Here is a 21,038-nt window from a genome sequence, read left to right on the forward strand (position 1 = left end):
TATTTTGGCTGTGCTGAGTCTTATTTGCGACACACGGGATCTTCGTTGCGGCATATGGACTCTTAGTTGTGACATGCAGCCTTCTTAGCTGCAGTATTCGGACTTCTTAGTTGGGGCATGCGGACTCTTAGTTGCAGCATGTGGGATCTATTTCCCCAACCAGGGATCGAACCTGGGCCCCCTGCATTGGGAGCGTGGAGTCTTACCCACCAGGTCACCAGGGAAGTCCCAACCTTGCCAAATTTAATATTACCAAGCTTTAAAATTTTTCCTGATGTGATGTGTATAATGTTTTAATTTGCATGTTTCTGATTACTAATGAGGCTAGGTAACTCCTGTGTTTACCAACCACTTATATTTCCTTTAGTTGTGAACTGCTGTTTCATGTCCTTTGTCCGTTTTTCTATTGATTTGTCTTATTCATGATGATTTATAGCCTTTAAAAGATATAGTGTAGACAGTAATACTTTTTTTGTTGAGGTATAGTTGATTTACAATGTTGTAAAAAGCAAAGTGATTCAGTTATATATATGTACATTCTTTTTTAGTATTCTTTTCCATTATGGTTTATCATATATTGAATATAGTTCCGTGTGCTATACAGTAGGACCTTGTTGGTTATTCATTCTATATATAATAGCTTACATCTGCTAACCCCAAACTCCCACGCCATCCCTTCCCCGACCCCCTCCCCCTAAACAAGTCTGTTCTCTGTTAGACACTAATACTTTATTGTTTATTTGAATTAAAAATATCTTCTCCCAGTCTGTCTTTTGTTCATCTAAAAAATTTTTTTTGACCCTTGTTTGTAAGTGATGATTTATCTGGGTATATATTTTTAGATTTGAAGTTATTTTCTCTCAATCTTTTGAGTATATTATTTCGCTATCTTCTGGCTTCAATTATTGCTTTTGAGTGGTCTGTTCATTCTAATATATGTTCTCTGTCTTTGTTTTCGAAATTTTCACTCTGATATGCCTAGCACTGGATTTTTTATTTTTGCGTTTTTATTATGGTGAAATATATAGAGTAGAAAAGTTGCCATTTCAACCATCATTTAAATACACAGTTCAGTGGCTTTAATCATATATGCAATGTTGTATAACCATCACCACTATTTATCTCCAAAACTTTTCTGTTACTCTTAAGAGCAGCTTTGTACCTGCTAAACAATAGCTCCCCAATCTTCCACCTGCCCCCAGTCTCTGGTCTCCTCTAATCTACTTTCTGTTTCTATGAATTTTTCTATTCTAGATATTTCATGTAAGTGGAATCATACAATATTTGTCCTTTTGTTTCTGGCTTATTTCACTTAGCATAATGTTTTCAAATTTCATCCATGTTGTAGAAATGTCAGAACTTTATCTTTTTTCATAGCTGAATAATTTTCCACTGTAGGTATATACCACATTTTAGTTATCCATTCACCTGTTGATGGACATTTGATTACCACCTTATTGTGACTAATGCTGCAATGAACAATGGTGTACCAGCAACTGGTTGAGTTCCCTTTTCCAATTATTTGGAGGTGTGTCCTTAGGACCAGAATTGTTGAATCATATGATAATTTTATGTTTAACTTTTTGAGGTACCACCAAACTTTTTCACAGTGGCTGCACCATTTTACATTCCCACCAGCTGTGGGAACAAGGGTTACAATTTTCTACATCCTAGGCAACACTCGTTAATTTTTAAAACAATTATGGCCATTTTTTAGGTATGAAGTGGTATCTCATTATGGGTTTGATTTGTGTTTCCCTAATGACTAATAGCATTGAGCATCTTTCATGTACTTATATGCCATTTGTATAACTTCTTTGGAGAAATATCTATTCAAGTGCTTTGACATGTTTTAACAAGTCTTCTAGGTAATTCTGATGCACACTAAACTTTGAAAACCAAATGACTAGAAACTAATGAACTACTACCACAAATAACCTAATAAGATAATTGGAACTGACTGGAGTAAAGGTGTTAGGTTTTTATTGTAAGACTATTTGATGGATCAGGGTGAACGTGTGCTGTTCAATTTTAAAGAACTTGTTTCTTGTCCTCTTAAGTAGACAAAGGCTGAGAAGAAATGGATAAACATTTGGGGAAAGGATGAGGAGAAATCAAATACAAGGAGGAAAAAGGGAAGCAAGAGCAAGAAAATACTTTTCACAAAACAAGATACGAAGATTATTTGGGATTTAAGACCAAATGAAGATTATGAGGTAAGATATCTTTAATTGTACTTTATAGAGTAAGTATTCTTTCTCCTTGTATAGATTGGCAGGTACTGAATTCAATATTTCTTCTTAGACTTAAGCTTCTTATTCACTGGATTTTAGTTTACTTTTCAGAATAGTAAATATGTTCAAACAGTTCAGTAGTCAAATAATTTTAAATGGTATGCTCTAAGTGGTCTCCTTCCCATCCTTGAAAACTTCCACTTACTTTATACTGTTTCTGTAGGAAGATAAATACTTTTTTAGTAGCTTTTTTTTTTTTTCTGGTGGGTATCATTCTAGTCTTAGTTTATTTAAGTGCAAAAAAAAAAAAAAGGACATGTTATTTCCTCTCCCACCCTTTTATTATAATATGAGTCCATAATATGTACCCTGTTCTTAGCTCTACTGTTTTCTCCTAACAGTATAATCCTGGGGATATTTCTTTAATGATACATAGAGTGCTTCCTCATTCTGCTTCCAGCCACATATTTTGCCATCATTTAGATGTTTCCTAACATATTCTGAATTCTTGTGACCTCTTTCATACAGTAAACTGTCATACTCTAATCTTCCAGGATTAACTTTTGATTTATCAGTGGGGTTTAAATAAACATAAAAGTCATTTATTCTTGCAAGGTGGATCAAGTATTCTATTTCTTTCTCTTTGAATTCCTGCCATAACCACCCAATTTCCCTGAGGCACAGGGTTGCCTCTGACCAAGTCACTCAAGGTGGGGAAGGATGAGTTTGGTGATGAGGCAAATGTGAGAAAATGCAAGCATATAGGGCTTCCCTGGTGGTGCAGTGGTTGAGAGTCCGCCTGCTGATGCAGGGGACACGGGTTCGTGCCCCGGTCCGGGAAGATCTATTTTTTTTTTTTTTTTTTTTTGCGGTACGTGGGCCTCTCACTGTTGTGGCCTCTCTCGTTGCGGAGCACAGGCTCCAGACGCGCAGGCTCAGCGGCCATGGCTCACGGGCGCAGCCGCTCCGTGGCATGTGGGATCTTCCCGGACCGGGGCACGAACCCGTGTCCCCTGCATCGGCAGGCGGACTCTCAACCACTGCTCCACCAGGGAAGACCGGAACTTATTATTTTTAAAAATAAAATATAAAACTCTGTATAAACTGACCCCTGAACATCTCTATCTCACTTACTGTCATGTCTCCACATCCTTTTACAGAAAGAGTAAATCTCAATTCACAAAATTCGATGTAGTCAAGATATGTCACTCTTTAAAATTCTACCTATATCAGTAGGCTGGTGGCAAATCCATTTTCAATTATAATTAGACCTTTCCCCAGGGTAAAGAACACAATGTGAAAATTCATGGCTCAAGAGGATGCACGGGTCCAGGTTTTCCTGGTCACAAAAATAGTGTCCAAAATCTTACAATACAAATGAAAGAAAAATGAAGCAAATTATAAATGAATTCATAGAGAGTGCTTGATAATTGCAAGAATATCAGACCTTGGATGTGGTACGTCAAAACTTGAGAAGGTCACTGTGCCTGGAGTCCATCTTGGTAATAAATAGTTTGCAGTTCTTATCATGTAGTATTATAATAAGCCAAATATGTATCCTTTTCGTTTACTCTGCAGTATAATTTCTCTAAGGAAGGAATCCCATTTTATTGAATTCTGTATCATAGCATGGAATATAGTGCCTGACACACAGGAAGTAATCAGGAAGTGTTTCTGGAATGAATCTTTTTGGTCCAAGGAAACACAATGATTGATTTGCAACAAGTGTACTCTTCAAGTACATTTGCAGTCATGATTTGCAATGAACAAAGAAAAAAGGACTAGAACTAACAGGTAGAATTTATTTTAATCCTGTTAATTTATTTTCTTTTGTCATACTCCTAATTTTTTAAATATTTCATGCCCTGGATGGATGCTTAATTGATACTAATTATAACATTTATTCAGCTCTGAAATATGTTTTTTTCTTGGCTTTCTTGTCTGAAGTGGGCTGGAGAGACAGCATGGTTTGAGGTTATGAGTGTGGACTTGGAAACCAGACTTCTTGGTATTGAATTCTGGTTCAGCCCTTTACTAGCTGAGTAGCTTAGGGCAAGTTACACCTCTCTGTGCCTCACTCTCCTCATTTGTTATAAGAATACCTATTTCATAGAGTTGATATATTAATACCTCTGAGGTGCTTAGAGTAGAATCTAGCACAAAGGTGATAACATTTATCTTTCAATTTTGCCTAGCCTGGAGACAGAGCTAAGGGTGCTTGAACTTCAAGTCCTTTAGAGTTCTTAGTTTATAGCATCCAGGCTTCTGTCAGACTCAACCAGATGAAGACTAGGACTCTAGGACTTTTCAGGGACCTTCTCTTCAAACTCCAGAAGCTTCTGCCCCTCCATCCATATAATGGATGATTTTAATACTTAATGCCTCTGAATACCTTCTTGAGTTTGTATCCATCCTTTGGTTCTGGCTCAAAGTTGCAGAAAAAAGATGTAACAGTCCTATTTGGGCTTTGAATCCTATATATTCTTTCTTCTAGGAAAACTCACTTCTACTTGAATCACCTCTTCAGCATTTTCAATCTGTCATCCTTTCTTGAATCTGAAACCCAAGGTTAACTGACTGATCACTTGTATTGGTCAATGGCAGATTTGGTTCTGAGGTCACGTAACTTCCAATTCAAATCAAGTCCCAATTAATTATGCTGCCTCCCAATGTTGGACATATTCAACTTTCTATTTCATATTTCCCTTTAATGTAGAAAGTCTTTCTTTGTCAAGTCAGCCTTTTATTCTCTCATAAATCCACTCTTCAGCTTTTTATTAGGGTAATCCTATAACCAAACTCACTTTACATGCTCCTAGTACATAATCCAATACTTTCTTCTTTTCCCTGCAACCTCTAAATGAAGCCTACTGTGACCACCACCTCTGTAATGTTTTTCATTTTTTGAAATCCTTTAGCCCTTGATTGCTGTGAATTTTTATCTCAGGAGTCTATTGGGAATCACATGGAAGTGTAATAAGTGTTTATTGAATAAATGAGTAAACAGTAATATGGGCTGGCCAGAGAAAAAGGTTTATTCAACAAGCCTTCAGAGATATAAAAACTCTTTTCTTCCATGGAGATCTGAGTCTGTGGAACAGGGACTCCAGCAAAGCAGTTTTCATTGATGTGGTCTTTAAGCATTTCCAGTGTCTGTGATAGTGGAAAGAATAGAAAATTAAGATGGACTTGGGTTTCCAGAACAGTGAATATTCCTTCCTTTAGATCTGGGTAGCATGGTTCCTGAGGAAATCCAATTAGTATAGTGGGAAATGAGATCCGTTACTTAAAATTATCTAATATGCAATTCTGTGAACTGTCTGAGGTATGACTATCAGGGGCCCTTTCCCAATAAATGTATTTTTCTATAATAAGTTGCACTGTGAACAGTATGATGTCTATGAGAAATATTGAGCTAGAATTTTATGGAGGAGATTTGAGGGACAAGCCAAAGGGGTTCTGACTCCATCTGGAAGGAGTATGAATTGCTTACCTTTGCTGCAAGGAGCACTGTACTCAGCAACGGCAAACTCATCTGAATAAAAACAAAAATAGGAGAAGTGAGAGGGAAAGTGAACATCTATGTTACAGGTCAGTGAAAGAATCTTTATTGTGGGAAGAATTGCATCAGAAACCTCAGCAGAATTCATTTGATGTGCTGCTTTCTGTCTTATATTTTCAAATACTTTATGTTATGCTTTCCTTTACCCTAAACTCCTGAAGGGTAAGAGTACAGATTACACTTATTTAAATTTCATATTGTCCTACAGTTGATTTTATCTGAAGAAAAGGGAACTAAATATCTTACAGGTGCTTTGTATTAGTAATAATATATTTATATCAGACTTGATAGAGACAAAATGAAGTGATGAGAGTGATTAGTGCAATGAATTGCCCCAACACATCTCTCAAATCTAAATTTCTGTGATCAGGTATTTAATTTCTGTGTGAACTTTGCTTTCACTCACCTGTCTCATAATAATCATAGACTTTCACTATGGCTGGTTTCAGATCCCTTACTGGAATGTCTTGAAGAACCGTGAAGGACAAGCTCAGGGTCTGATTTGTCACCTATAAAGCAAAAGGGAATTAAATGACTCTCCAGGGAGCTTTCCTCTCTCTTCTTTGAGTGAATTTAAGTATTCATCTATTTTGGGGAAAAACCTTTTATCAACTAACAGGGTACTTAACTTGGGCCAAAAGCTCTCAGAGTAGGTGAAAACTTCCCCAAATTGTTTCTTAAATAACTAAAACTATTCATATACTCCCGTCAATGTGAGTGCATAGCTCTGTTCATAGGGGTGAATGGTGCAGGCTTTTTATTGTTTGAATAGCTGTGTTTATTTTTAAGTATCAGAGATTCAGTACAGCTTCACTACTCTATCTTGTAGAAATACTTGTGTCGACTCAAAACGGAATATAAAAGGTGGATCACTGCAGCCTATGTTTCATAAAATTCGTAAACTATAATATCCGTCAATGTAGGAATGAATAAACTATGCAACAACATACAACTGTAAAATCAGATTGGTTTATTGGTGCACTGGTCTTGTTGTTTTACGGTCTAAGTCCTTGCTGAGATTGATAGCATATCGCCCTTTTGTCTTTTTGATGTGCTGTTGATACAATAGTTGACTAATAATGGTTACTTCCTTATATGTGTCTTCAAAATAACTTGTGCACATAATGAGCACCTTTTGTGGAGAATTTCTTGCTTATGGGGTCCTAGAAATATTCATATCCCAATATTATAACAAGTCATTTCTTCCCATAGTCCCAGATGAAATATAAATAGAGAAGGAGAGGAGAATATTCACTGGACCTAGTGTTAGAATTCTCAAATTTTTAGCATGGAGGTGATGTCTCCAAAATGCCTTCATTCACTTCCCAGGTAGCTCATTATCCATATTTTTTTTGGATAGGATGGCAGGGCTCTCACCTTATCCAGGTAAATCAAAACATGGTTGTTGCTGACTTCTGTTCGGCTCACGTGGTTAGATGTTTCAAGCTGAAGAAAATTAAGACATCACAAATGTTAATAAACAGAAGAAAACCCTGGGGAACCAGAGAAAAGAAGAATGTTTATTACCAAATTAAGCCTGAGGGTAAAATTTCTTCAAATGCTTTTTGTAAGCAAAGGCAATAATGTGGCAGAATTAAAAATGAAAGATAATTGGGATGCACGGTTTAACTTTAATACGACACAGGACCTATGTGTAAATTGATTTATTTGAAGAAAAGGGAACTAAATGTCCTAAACTTGGAAATTACCTATATTTCAAGGTTCTATTCACATTCCATTCCTTCATGAAGGAGGTTTTTGTTTTTTTACTTTTTTTGCTTATTATAACTTGTAGCAATCTCAGTTTCCTCTGTACTTCTGTAATAGTTCTAGTTTATGTCAATCAATCTTTCTCATATTTTTTTCACTAGTTCATGTGTGTATGCTTTATCTTCTGAAGATTCTAAGCTCCATTAAAGCAGTAGCCTGCTGACAATTTTTTCCTAGTAGATGTGGCTCCTAGCAAAGTGCTGTTCATGACAAGAGATAGACCGTTGCTGTGGGTGTCCCTAAAGCGGTGGACAGGAAGGCTGCTGGAGCTGGCAAGGTCACCAGGTCTGCCCAGATAGTTCAGAAGGCTAAATGAGTATGATCCCTAATACCTGCCACCCCAGTTTGATCAATGGTGGAAGCCCAGTCTCAAAACCGTCTGAGTTGACCATTGAACTTAGTAGTGAAAGACTGGTTAATGATAACAATGTATCGTAAAACTAGAAGAAAAGGAGAATGTTTTATGGATCATTTGTTTTTCTGTGGGCGGCAGTTTTGAGTTATTAGTTTTTAAAATTAGTATTTTTATTAATACCTTAATGGAAACTTGACCAAAAATCCATCATAAAATTTTGAGACCCATTTAAACAAAGTTAAATGAGAAAACAAACAAACAAACCCCCATATAAATGTGCTAAATTATATTTCTCCTTTTGCAGACAGTAATGTCTTTGACAGAAGTTAATTTAATAGTATTTTTATATTAATGTTTTCTTAGTCTAGAGATACATAAAATATTAAATAAAATAGGGTCTCCTGGGCTTATAGTAAACCTACCATTTTCACTGTTGGTTTCAAGGGAATGAAGCCAGATACCATTTTCACGTCAGCAATCACCATGTTGGAGGCTGGACGTCTTCCAGTGTAACTAAAGATCCAGGGAAGAAAGGAATTAGGATTTTCTGTGTTATTAAATATTTTTTTCTATGTCCACAGTAAGCACTCAACAGCCCTGAAAAGTACCAGAAGTCTTCCTAAATTTCCTACCAAGTAGCTCAAAAAACTGGCTGTGCATTAGAATCTTCAGGGGAGCCTGTTAAAGCCACAGAGACCAGGCCTATACTCTAGACCTGATGAATCAGAATTTCATGGGTGTGAACTCTGAGGATCTGCATTTTAAGGAAGCTCTGTAAGTGATGCTTAGCTGGGCATGAGACTGCTAGTCTGTCGCAGTTATTTGTTACATATACTTTGTCTTTTTTCCTGAATAGTATCCCCAACCAGGTTATAATATTCTTGAGGACAGACACAAATAGCCCTGTAGGTATTTGAATATGGCTGCTTATGTATGTATTTTCCCCAAAATTGATTATTTTATATATAATCTGAGATTTAATTATTACCAGTAGGAATTCTAACTAGAGAGTCACTACTTCCTTCTATTCGCGCTTTTCAAGAAGTCTCCACTTCTGTCCCAGATAAAGCAAGAATAATATAGGATTTCATTACAATAGAATGAAATCAGGATGAATAATTACATTAGAATAAAGTCAGGAATTCAGGTTAGAGGTTCTTTATTTATTATTGAGGGGACTTAATAAGCTGTAAATAATGAGACTAGACACTAATAGATCCTGGAGTTGGGGGATGTACAATGTAAGCCCCATCACTGAGAGATTCTGTGTCAACACGAGAACACGTTGCTTTTTCAATAAAGGTAGAACAAACATTCACTGTCACCCTGCTCTGCTTAATGCGGAGTTCCAGTAAGAAGATTGGTTGTTATACCCAGAACTGCGTGATGCAGTCAGAGATCTTACCTGACTCCCAGTGAGATTTGGAAGCTGGTGTGAGCTCTGGATCCATCACAAGTTTGGGGCAGCGTCTGCACCTCCAAAGCAAATGGGAACTCTTCCTTTCTCGGGAGAATATTGTATTTCAAAGATGTCTGTGGAACAGACAAAAATCTGTGATTTTTCCCTTGCCCAGGATTCCTCCCAACTTCCTCAACTCTTTCTTTGATTTGCCCCATCATTTGCTGTGTTAGGCCTTCTCAGTGACAATGTTACTCTGGACCTTTTGTCCCCACCTGCCCCTGGAATCTCACCTGGAGGTAAACACATCCTTCTCCTGTCGTTGTCATACTGTACTCTCCGGGCACCTCTGGCAATGAAACCTGCTGTAGTAACAGGAGGTTGCTGTTGTCCACTTGGAATTTTGTGGAAAATGTCCCTGAAGATTGGATGGTCACCTGTGTAGCCTTCCCAGTTCTGGTGAAAGTGGCTGCTCCATATTTGGACAAAGCATGGAGAGCCACCACGGTGTCCTGGAAGAGACAGGTGAGGGAACCCACTTAGGCATGACAACCCTTTGAAGACCCAAAGGCCCATGTTAGCTGCCACAAAAGGGGCTTTGATTTCCTATTTCCTGTTTCCCTCACTGCTTAAATATTGAGGTTCTCATTTCAAGATTGATTGTAATCCTTAGATAGATGACAGAACCATAACCTTCACATATCTGCCTTGTACTATATGCTTTAGAAATTTATTTCTCAGAAAATCGATTCTTTTCTCTCTATAAATATATGTGAGGTATACAATGTGGAGAATATATATGAATGGGAATTATTTATTAGCATTAGCTGTTTGCCTAAGATGTCTTTCTTGATAACTGTGGTCATATCTGTCACCACCCAACCAAAGTTTAGTTTGGCTCTCACCCCAAGCTACACTCTGCTCTGCTGCTGAGGTCAGTGCCCTGAGAAAACCCAGGGTCCTTTGCAGCCATGATCAGGGTCATGCTTCGGTTTCTCCAGAGGAAATAAAAAATGAATAATTATAATTATATTCTGGATTTGTTGACATTTTTATTTGGTTCTCTCTTTTTCATCAGAAGTTTGGATCCCCCTCCAGCGGGCAGGTCATATTCTCAATTCTCATCCACATTGAACCTGGCATCCTTCAAATAATAATTTTCTAAGAAATGAATGATAACTTTTAACAAAATTATTTTCTCCATTTATATGGAAAAATAAGAGATTAAATACAGTGGAAAAAGGATGGAATGTCTTTCTGTCACATTCTGCTTCTCTTTTAGGGTGCATACGCTAACCTCTGAATTCTCTGGAGATGAAACTCCCTGCTCTGTCTATATTGATGAATTTTTTACATATAAGGTTATATAGTTAGGCTCAGGAGGTTGGATGAATAACGATAGTTCTTTATGCTCCCAATGAACAAATGTTTGTATATTAAGAGGTGGATAGAGGAAGCATGAAATGTGTCAGCCTTAAAAGAAGCCAGTCAAAGTGGACCTAGAAATGGAGAGCTTTGCAAGGAGAGGTGATTGGTTTCTGAATAGTGTTTCTGGGAACAACTTGAAAGGACTCTTAGAACTTCCAGAAGAATGGTGGATTTTTAAATTCGTTCTGCTGTGGCCATTGTGTGTAGGGTCCTGGTGCCCCACTATTGCTTTAGGGATGTAGAGTTGTTACTGGAAATAGGAGCCTGTGATAAAAATATGGGATGGGGGTGGGGCAGAATTGGCATTTTCTTTTCAGCCCTCTTTTTTTTTTTTTTGCGGTACGCGGGCCTCTCACTGTTGTGGCCTCTCCTGTTGCGGAGCACAGGCTCCAGACGCGCAGGCTCAATGGCCATGGCTCACGGGCCCAGCCGCTCCACGGCGTGTGGGACCTTCCCGGACCGGGGCACGAACCCATGTCCCCTGCATCAGCAGGTGGACTCAACCACTGCTCCCCCAGGGAAGCCCCCTCAGCCCTCTTTGACTCTCATTTTTTCTTATTTCTCACCATCCTTGAATACTAATAACATTCTTCTCATTTCAAGTTATTCTTATCTTCATTTCTTTTCTTCTTATATGTGTTTGCATCTTGTTCAAACATTTTTCTACCTGAAGGTAAAGTAAAAGGCTCTCGCTAACCACAGACCTGGGTGGAGGAGAAGCCCCCCTGGGAGTTCTGCTGCCTTGAGATCCACTTCACGATGAGCGTGGCAGGGGTTAGGTCCTCCGAGGTCAGGGCAGGCTGGGCAGTGAGGTAAGCGAGGAGCACATAGGCTGTCATCTCCACTTCAGCAGAGGGAGCCCGGGGTTGGTACAACTGCTCCACTCGTGCCTTGGGTTTCTGAGGTCGTGTCCAGTGGACAGAATTATCTGGAGATGAGAAAAAGATTTGCAAGTGACCACATGTTCATATTTAACTTCAGGTAAAAGGACAAGGGCCAGTGCTGAAGTGCGGGTTGCCTTCCAGTGATAATCTCTTAAATCTTATCTGGCGACTTCCTGCCTACAGACAGCTGAACGAGGCTTGTCTCATCTGGGCTAAGGAGTCAGAAGCTGTGCCACTAGGTTTTCAAATGGTTGCGGTGGTTGCGTTGGTGGAAGAGAGAAATGGCAGAGCAAGTTCTCTTGTTCAACTTGCTCTCTTGCAGAGCAAGTTGTGGTAATTTCCAACATCTGAGGTTATCCAGACCCTGTCTAGGGCTTGTTCAACTTTCTGTAAAGCCTGTCCTCAGAGGTTTCTTATGAGGATCACAGATCACATGAGATAATGGAGTGTACACTCATTAGATTAAAAAAAAAATAGAGTAATCCTCAAAATAGCAAAGGCTGACAGGGTGTGAAATAACGGGAACGGATTTACACTGCTGTGGGAAGAAAACAGCTCTTTGGAGAGTAATCTGATGATATCCAGCAAAGGGGAAGATGTGTTTAGCCCGCTAATCAGCAGTTCTAAGTACAAGTTAGAGAAACTCACACACACCCAAGGAGATGGGTATATGAGTATTCATTGCAGCATGGTTTGCAATAGAAGTAAATAAGAAACAAGAAAAGATCCATGAGGAGAGACTCTCTAAATAAATTATGGCCTTTTTAATATATTGTAATGTATCATGCAGCAGTGAAAATGAACATACCCATACAGGAGACTCCTATCAGCCTGCCTAATGTTGAACTTAAAAAGCAAAAGGCAGACAGACAGACAAGGATCAAGCAGAAATACTCAGAAGGATGATACTTCTTATCTAAAGAGGAAAAATGTAAACATTCTGAATATTATTTAGGGATACATATGCAGTAAAAAGATAAAGAAATCCATGGAGTTTGGAATGACAAATTCAGGATAACAATTACTTTTGCAGGTAGGAATGGTACACAAGGGATTTTTCCAGCATTGGTAATATTTTGTTTCTTAAGCTGGAAGGGAAGTATTAAAGGTGTTTGCTTATTATTCTTTATGCCTTTTTGTATATATACAGTACATTGCCTCTTATCTTTGGATGTGTGACTTGAGTAAGAAATCCTTGAGTCCATAATGACATAGACAAAAGAAGAGAGGGGAAAGGGGTCCTGAGAGGTAGTCATGGGGTACTTTTGATATGGAATCCTTGATCCAGAGACTGTGGGATGGGAGAAAGATCCCGGGTGTGCTCTCACCTTCCTTTACGGCTTCCTCATCAAGTGACTTGAGGACTTCTCTCCTCTTTTCCTGGTTACCTGCCAGGGCAAAGGCATAGGCCAGCAGTGCCTTGGTGTAGACGTGGCTGCCTCGGGATCCTTCCTTGGCTGACTTCCAGGCTGACTCCAGGCAGAACAGGGCATTGCGGACGACAGGGTGCTGGGAAGGCAGAGCGAGAAGGGAGCGAGCTGTGTGAATAGGGGGGCTAGTGCTCCCGGATAAACACAGACCACAGCACAGAGGTCAGGAAGTTGTTGGAAAGCACTTGTCTTTCTAGCCTCATTCTTACGGATAGAGAGAATAGTATTTTTTTTTAATCTGTTAGTCTCACATTCATAAGGCAGGAATATAGACCATATCTTTAGAATTCATTCTGCATGTGTGGTGATGGTGGTAGTGGGGTTGCTAGGGGAAAAATAGACTAGGGTCGTCACTGGGGAAGTGTAAATCTTTCTTAATGGACTAACTAAATTCTCTATTGATCTGGGAAGCATTGACATTGCATAGAAGGAATGCTGACAACTGGTTTTTAGTGGGGTGTTGTTTCAGACATCAGGTCAGCAGTTTCATTGCATCTAGAACGAGGCTTCAGCAAGGGCACCTACAGTGACAGGGAGAGGAATCTCCAGAAGGGCAATGGTGATATAGGCAGAGAGGGTCACTTCATCGTCCACTCCACCCTGTAAATATGAGAGAGAGACAGATTTGAATAATTTGAGGGACATTTATAGCGATACAAGCTTACCTCGGGAAACCAGAAAAATCTAAAATAAACAACCTAACCTTATGCCTAAAGCATAAGGTTTAGGAAGGAAAGAAATCATAAAGATCAGAGAAGAAATAAATAAAATAGAAACTTAAAAAAATAGAAAAGATCAGTGAAACTAAAAGCTGGTTCTTTGAAAAGATAAACAAAATTGATAAACCTTTAGCCAGACTCATCAAGAAAAAAAAGGGAGAGGGCTCAAATCAATAAAATCAGAAATGAAAAAAGAAGTTACAACTGACACCACAGAAATACAAAGGGTCATAAGAGACTACTACCAGCAACTATAGGCCAATAAAATGGACAATCTAGAAATGGACAAATTCTTAGAAAGGTATAATCTCCCAAGACTGAACCAGGAAGAAATAGAAAATATGAACAGATCAATTACCGGTACTGAAAATGAATCAGTAATTTAAAAACTCCCAGTAACTTTTGAGAATGCTCTTAATCAGCTCCTTGTATTCTGCTGTCATGGAATTTGTCCTTACCCATATACATCCCCATGAAGCAAAGTATCACAGTCACTCTAAGTTCCATCCCCTCTTTCTTGGTGCTACCCAGGTTTTATTTTCTTCTGATACCTTCCTTAAGGAATTCTTATGTTATCACTTCCTCTCCTCATCCTTGAGAACAGTGTAATGGACAAATCAACACTAGCTCTGAGAACACTTCACCTTAATGGCATTGTTGAGCAGTGACCCAGAACTCCTGAAACAGCCACTGTCCCTCTGCTTTTGGGCAAGCCAGGTGAGAGCTTCGGTAATATGTGCTTCATCAATGAAGATATAGGTTCGAGCCTGGGCAAAACTCTTCAGTACAAAGGCTGTGAGCCTGAAGGGGAGGAAGTGATGATCACATTTACGTTGTTACAGTGGTTTTATAACCACATCACAGCAACAGGCTTCATAGGACACTTCTCACACTGACGTGAGTCATCTAACAGGAATTCTTTACTTAGAGCTCCCATTGCCTTTACTTGATGACTCTGCTAGCTCTCGTACAGCTGACCCTTGAACGACATGGTTTGAACTGCATGGGTTCACTTACACATGGATTTCTTTTTTACTAAATATGTACTACAATACTACATGATCCCCAGTTGGTTGAATCCGTGGATGCACAACTGGGGATACCGAGGGCCGACTGTAAAATGATATGTGAATTTGCTACTGCTGAAGGTCAGTGCCCCTAACCCCCATGTGTTTCAAGGGTCAACTGTACTAATGTTACTTATTTTTTTATTTTATTTGAGTAAGGCTTTAAATCTTTTCTTTAGCGATTTTCTTTGTAGATGGCAGAATCTTCTCATACACAGCTCTTACATGCAGTAACTTCTGACATTGCTTTGCCTTAGGGATTTTAAAACGGTGTTTCATATCACTGGCTCCATCTCATTTCTTTCCTCCTATTATTGAATTTATTAGTGATTAAGATGAATATGATCTAAAAACATAAACTGAAGTGAGCATGGTTTATCTAGAAGTTATATGATATGTTTGCTGGCTATCTCATTAAAAAAATCATGGTTATGGGGGCTATTTTAGAAAAAAAAATAGCTATTTCAGAAAGAATACCTTGGTGTATTATGAACAGGATGAATTCTGGGGACAAATCTAACATACGTGTGTTTGAATCTCAGCTTTTCTGCTTGTTACCTTGCTAGTTTTGGTATATTTATCTAGTATAACCAACTATAGGCTTAATAATACATATCTGATAGGGTTCCTGGGAATATAATTTTGATAATATATGTAAAAGACCTGACACAAAAACAGGAGCTCAAAAAACTGTCTTTCCCTTACCAGGTGTTACCCTCATTGTTGCCATGTTGCTCCCCAAAGGTGCTGTAAGAGCCGTCATAGTGCCTGTAGAGCAGCTGTCTCTGGTAACCTGGAATGGAAGGTTAATGAAGCAACATGACGGGTTGTACATTCTGTAGCCAGAGAAATAAACAAAATGCCTTGGCATCTTGTGATAGTTCCTAAATTTTGCTGCAATGTGTTAGATGGTTCTGAGTCCTAAACATTTTATTGGAGGTTGGACACTGGCTAGGTACCATGAAGTCAACTGTCATAGTATTCTTATTATTGTAACTATCATAGTATGATAAATTTACATATCATAGAATTGATAAGTAACTCAAGCCTATTGGGGATTCCAACCTATTGTTAAAATTGCACTGTGAAACTTTCACTCCCTTATTCAGTGACTCACCAGTGTTGAGGTAGCGAATGGCCTTGGACTTGATCTCTGCAGTCAGCTGCTGTATTTTATTTAGATAATCCAGAACGTAGATGTTAGGAGCAAAGAGGACCATATTTTGTTCTCCACAGCCATAGGGCATTTGGAGGAGATTTTGTGTATTTTGCATGACAGAGCCTAATATGTCTCCTAGGAAATGGGAGAGATGGGAAGTCATAAAGCTTATAGATTATAATCTATCAGAATCATTAAGAAGAAATGAATAATTAGCTAAGGTAAAGAAATGAGGAATTTTAGGAAGGGTGTCTTCAAGGAACAGAAGTATGATTGGAAGCAATAAATAAGTCCAAAGAAGAAAGAAGTTAAAAGTATAGCTGTTATTTTGAGAAAGTATTTATGGAAAAAATATAGTAGACATTGTCTAATATAGTACAGTAGTCCCCTAGGGCTGGAGACTCACCCAAAACTGAGAAGGAGGCTCGGGCAGACTCTTCTACCACATTTGGTGGCAGCTTCAGAGATAATTTTTCAGACACCTCGGCACCTAGAGAAAGAAACAAATCAGCCACAATGAAGATGATTTCTGCTGTATATCTTCCTGAAGAGTTCCAAGACCCAGAAGCCAGAACTATGCCTTGTACCTAAACTTCTTCTGAAAAGTTGTCCCTCTTTTAATATTCCAGTTTTAAAAAATACCTTCAACATATATGAATGGGATTCTGAGATTTCTAGAACTTTCCTTCCCCAACCTCCTTGTATGTGGAGTTGCATTCCAAAAGAAGGCTACAAACTGACAAGTACCTGTGATGTTGTGATTCTGTTGTAATCATCCTATGGCTAACACAAGATGGTTATCACAAGGTGATATATTTCATGTCCATCCTCAGCCTGCTTACACAACAGTTGTATGCAAAAAACCCACTATGTATATATAAGCAAAGGAAAAATCTTCAAAAAGTTCCTGAATTCTACCATAATGCTCCGTCTTTACTTCCATCAAATTTCACCAGATATGAAGACAGTATTTTTAATGGAACTGCTAGACATGGGGCTAGGGGTGAAGATGAACAGTATTTGACTCAGTGAAAATAAATTAACTGCTGCTGATAAGCATACATTTGCTGGCATTTTAATATTAGTGAATTACATGAAGATGAAAAAAGAAAAATGTATTTATCATTATACTGCATCCTGTCTTCATAAGATTAATAATAAAACTTTTGTCAAAGGGTACAAACTATCAGTTATGCAAGATGAATAAATTCAAGAGGTCTATTGTAAAGCATAGTGCCTACAGTTAACAATACTGTATTGTAAACCTAAACATTTGCTAATAGGATAGATCTTATATTATAAAAATATAATAATAAGAGAGTGGGAGGAAACTTTTGGAAGTGATGGATAGGCTTATGGTATAGATCGTGGTGACAGTTTCACAGGTGTATACTTATCTCCAAACTCATTAAGTTGTATACATTAATTATGTGTGTATTATCAATTATATTAATTACTGATAGTTATATAATTAAGTTTAATCATGTAGTTAAATACATAATATAATTATGTGTTAAATACATACATAGTTATATTAATTATGTATGTATTATTTGTATGTCAAAAACTTCTCTTCAAAAAAAGCTTTGTAAGAAAACATGACATATATGGATTTGGTAGTAAGGACTAAATTCACTTAAATGTAGAAATAAGGCTAAATAATAAGGCAATTATGTTTTTAGAATACGTTTTATATATTTTAAGTATTGACATGACAAAAAAGGTAATAAACAGAAATTAGTAGGTACAGAAAGGTAAGGAACACATGATGTTGATTAGACATTGGTTTGAGATGAGAACACATTGTGTTGATAAATTTCTTCGTGTACTAAATTTCTATAAATGTTTCTGTTTAGGAAATTCTCCACAAAGATAAAACTGTATCTTTTACTGTAAGCTTCTTTAGTCCCTTCCCAATGACTGATAGGATACTAGGTATAGGATTGGCACCAAACAAATATTGACATGACAAATGGTAAAGGCTATGGCAACCTTTTCTTCTGGAAATAGCATAGTTTCATTATCCAGTGTGGTTAGCTATGCAAAACTCAGTGTTGAAGGGGCTTGAATTCAGCTACCCATGTGTGGTATTACTAAATATCCAAGGAAATATCCCCTTTGGCAGTATTCATTTTGAATCTACCCACTTTCTACCTATAACCACATCATACACTGGTCAGAAGGACAATTTGATGTTTGCACAGGTGCTTAAGAAATAAAGACTCAGGATTCCTGGGATACGGATATTCAGCTGATCAAATTACTTGGCCTCTCTAAAAACCAGTTTCCTCAGTTACGAAATGGGTTGATGGTTCTTCGGGTCTTGCTTACCTCATAGGGAAAGTGTAGGAATGGTATATATAAAATACTTTGAACTTCAAATATTATATTCTAGTCAATGTTGTTTTAATTATGATGACTGAGTCTTACCTGATGGACAAAGCAGGGAGTTGAATGTTGCTTCCTTCTCTAGTCCTTCAGGCTTTAGGTGGAAAGAAAGAAAAGTTAGAAATGAGAATGGACTGACTTTCAGGACATGTGTATTAATAGGGGAACTACAGGTTTCTTGATGAAGAGAAGGATTGGAACTGATTTTCAAATATATTATAGAAGCAAATTCTATAAGTAATATGAAGGAGACAGGTTGACAGATGAGAAAGGGAGGAGAAAATTACAAAGTAAAATCAAGAGAGAGAGACAGAGAAGCACACAGAGAGAGAATCATATTGTGAAATATCCCATGAATATATATATATATATTTCTTTTTTCATATATCTATTTTTTAGCCCTTCTTACCTAAAAGTTGGAACCCCAGCTGGATTCACCATTGTTTTTCTTGGCTCACTGTGACTTATCAAATGGGCAGGCTTACTTACTTCCACCAACAGGGGCTTGATGACTGTGTCTTTCCTTCCATGTTCAGGGACCACAGCCACCTCGGTCCCACACAGCTCTTGAGACTCCAGTGCCTCTGCACTCACTGTGAAATTCACATTCCCTGGAAAAAGGGGCCAGTAGAGATGAGCACCATCTCTCTCTTCCTCTATGCCTCCAAACCCCAAGATTTATAAATGTTTAATGCTTTGTGACCTTATTTTTTTGTTTTATAAAAATATAGGAGCAGGGATGGAAGCAACATAGACTAGAGGCTAATGATACTGGGAATCCAAGGTGGAGCCGGAGGTGAGGGAAGCGGGTATATCCTTCTAGACATCCTAGAATGAAAGACAAAGAAAAAACTTCTACCATTTGGTGGGGGGTGGGGGCGTCTTTGCCTGGATATGAGGATCCCATAGACAGACACACACAGTCGTTGAGTAGAGAACTGCCTCTAGGAGGCTGTCTCTCACCTAATGACTTTGGGGTTACTGCCCAGGACACGGTTTGCCGGCCATTCCCACAGATGCATTGAGTCTCTTGTTCCTTCTCTCCTGGGACAGCTAGGAATGCAAGAGAGGCTTCTAGGTGCACACTGACCTGAAACCACGCATGAGACAAAAAGATAAATAGACCACAGGGAAAGGGGGCCAAAGGAAGAATGGCTTGAAATAAAGCACATTGAGGGATTGGGTAGATTTCAGGTTGCCTAATACTGAAGATAATATAAATGAAGACTGGGCATCTTATAAGTGGATCTGACATCTAAACACTAGTATTTGGGGATAATCTGCTCTTTCACGTGGTAGGAGCAGAGGAGAGGAAAGTCATGATGGTGTATGTTTGTTGCCTGTGGAAGCTCTACTCCTTTGGCTTAGGATCTTGACCATACCCTCAGCCCTCCCAGCAGAGTATACAAGATTTATAAACAATTATGGGGAGATGCACATAAATAACTTTAAAAGTTAAGTTTAATACAGTTAGTCATATAAGAAAAGTTAAATATATGGGAATGTAGAGGTTGAAACCTTGGAGAGTATAAGACATGAGAATCAGCATACTGGTTTTTGTTGTTCATGTCAGAAATCTTCATGTTACACAAACTTCCTAACTTTAAAGGGTTATGATAAGGGTCAGAACCTTGTTTTAAGTTGTCATTTGGTATTTGGAGATACCAGCAACCATAGTCATATAACATATGAGTATCTCTGACAGTGTTATCTCCTGGTGAGCCCATCTTACACACAGGAGTTTGTCAGTATTCCCAGGAATGCAGTTTTTAATTTACTTGACTGTTACCTTGTGTTCAAGTTAATAAAGAGAAGTCCTTACCCAGATGCATTTGGGAAGGTAGTTTAACACAGTGGCCTTGAGTGTGAAGGCTTCTCCGCGGATCACAGAGTAGGGCATCGTGAGATCCACAAAGAAGGGCTGGAAGGCTCGGAGAGAGGCAGTCGGAGAGAGACCAAGTCCAGTGTCACTGGACAAGCAGAGGGCCCCTGCCTTCCACTCAGTGATGGTATCGGGGACTATTACTCCTACTTCAGCCACACCTGAGGAGCTGGGGAGGTGGCAATGTGCAGAACAAAAAGTAAGCAGTTAAATACAGGCACGCCTCATTTTCTTGCACTTTGCTTTATCGTGCTTTACAGATACTGTGTTTTTTAAACAAATTAAAGGTTTGTGGCAACACTGCGTCAAGCAAGCCTATTGGTGTCATTTTTCGAACAGCATTTGCTCGCCTTATCTCTCTGTGTCACATTTTGGTAATTCTCTCAATATTTCAGACTTTTAAATTATTATTATATTTGTTACGATGATCTGTGATCAGCAATCTTTGATGTTACTATTGTAATTGTTTTGGGGTGCCATGAACTGCACCCATATAAGATGGCAAACTTAATAGGTAAATGTTGTGTGTGTTCTGACTGCTCCACTGCCCAGCCATTCCCCTGTTCCTCTTCCTCTTCTTGAGCTTCCCTAGTCCCTGAGACACAACAATATTGAAATTAGGCCAGTTAACAACCCTACGATGGCCTCTAAGCACTCAAGTGAAAGGAAGAATTGCACACTTCTCACTTTAAATCAAAAGCTAGAAATTATTAAGCCTTGTGGTAAAGGCATGTTGAAAGCTGAGATAGGCTGGAAGCTAG

At 38.5% G+C, this 21,038-nt stretch overlaps 1 protein-coding gene and 1 long non-coding RNA gene across 13 annotated transcripts in view; one reads left to right on the plus strand and one right to left on the minus strand.

Annotated features, from left to right (window-relative positions):
• LOC137201612 (uncharacterized) overlaps positions 1-21,038 on the plus strand; it is a 172,811-nt gene that overhangs the window by 35,421 nt on the left and 116,352 nt on the right. For 11 of the 12 annotated variants that reach the window (XR_010932249.1, XR_010932254.1, XR_010932251.1 and 8 more), the window contains exon 4: positions 2,061-2,216. This is a non-coding gene — a long non-coding RNA (uncharacterized lncRNA). The remainder of the gene's footprint in view (positions 1-2,060; positions 2,217-21,038) is intronic. The other variant, XR_010932250.1, reaches the window with a different exon arrangement.
• Positions 5,252-21,038, minus strand: part of A2M (alpha-2-macroglobulin) — a 40,965-nt gene continuing 25,178 nt past the window's right edge. The window contains exons 19-36 of the mRNA XM_067695659.1: positions 20,218-20,446; positions 19,359-19,485; positions 18,885-19,006; positions 18,438-18,489; positions 16,414-16,497; positions 15,966-16,142; positions 15,554-15,641; positions 14,426-14,582; positions 13,588-13,662; positions 12,961-13,141; positions 11,453-11,676; positions 9,614-9,832; positions 9,327-9,454; positions 8,344-8,434; positions 7,174-7,242; positions 6,203-6,305; positions 5,728-5,769; positions 5,252-5,387 (exon numbers count right to left, since the gene is read on the minus strand). Coding sequence (XP_067551760.1) covers positions 5,371-5,387; positions 5,728-5,769; positions 6,203-6,305; positions 7,174-7,242; positions 8,344-8,434; positions 9,327-9,454; positions 9,614-9,832; positions 11,453-11,676; positions 12,961-13,141; positions 13,588-13,662; positions 14,426-14,582; positions 15,554-15,641; positions 15,966-16,142; positions 16,414-16,497; positions 18,438-18,489; positions 18,885-19,006; positions 19,359-19,485; positions 20,218-20,446 — 2,185 coding nt within the window. The 3' untranslated portion in view covers positions 5,252-5,370. The remainder of the gene's footprint in view (positions 5,388-5,727; positions 5,770-6,202; positions 6,306-7,173; positions 7,243-8,343; positions 8,435-9,326; positions 9,455-9,613; positions 9,833-11,452; positions 11,677-12,960; positions 13,142-13,587; positions 13,663-14,425; positions 14,583-15,553; positions 15,642-15,965; positions 16,143-16,413; positions 16,498-18,437; positions 18,490-18,884; positions 19,007-19,358; positions 19,486-20,217; positions 20,447-21,038) is intronic.

The sequence above is a fragment of the Pseudorca crassidens genome, chromosome 11 (assembly GCF_039906515.1).
Source record: "Pseudorca crassidens isolate mPseCra1 chromosome 11, mPseCra1.hap1, whole genome shotgun sequence".
NCBI lineage: Eukaryota > Metazoa > Chordata > Mammalia > Artiodactyla > Delphinidae > Pseudorca > Pseudorca crassidens.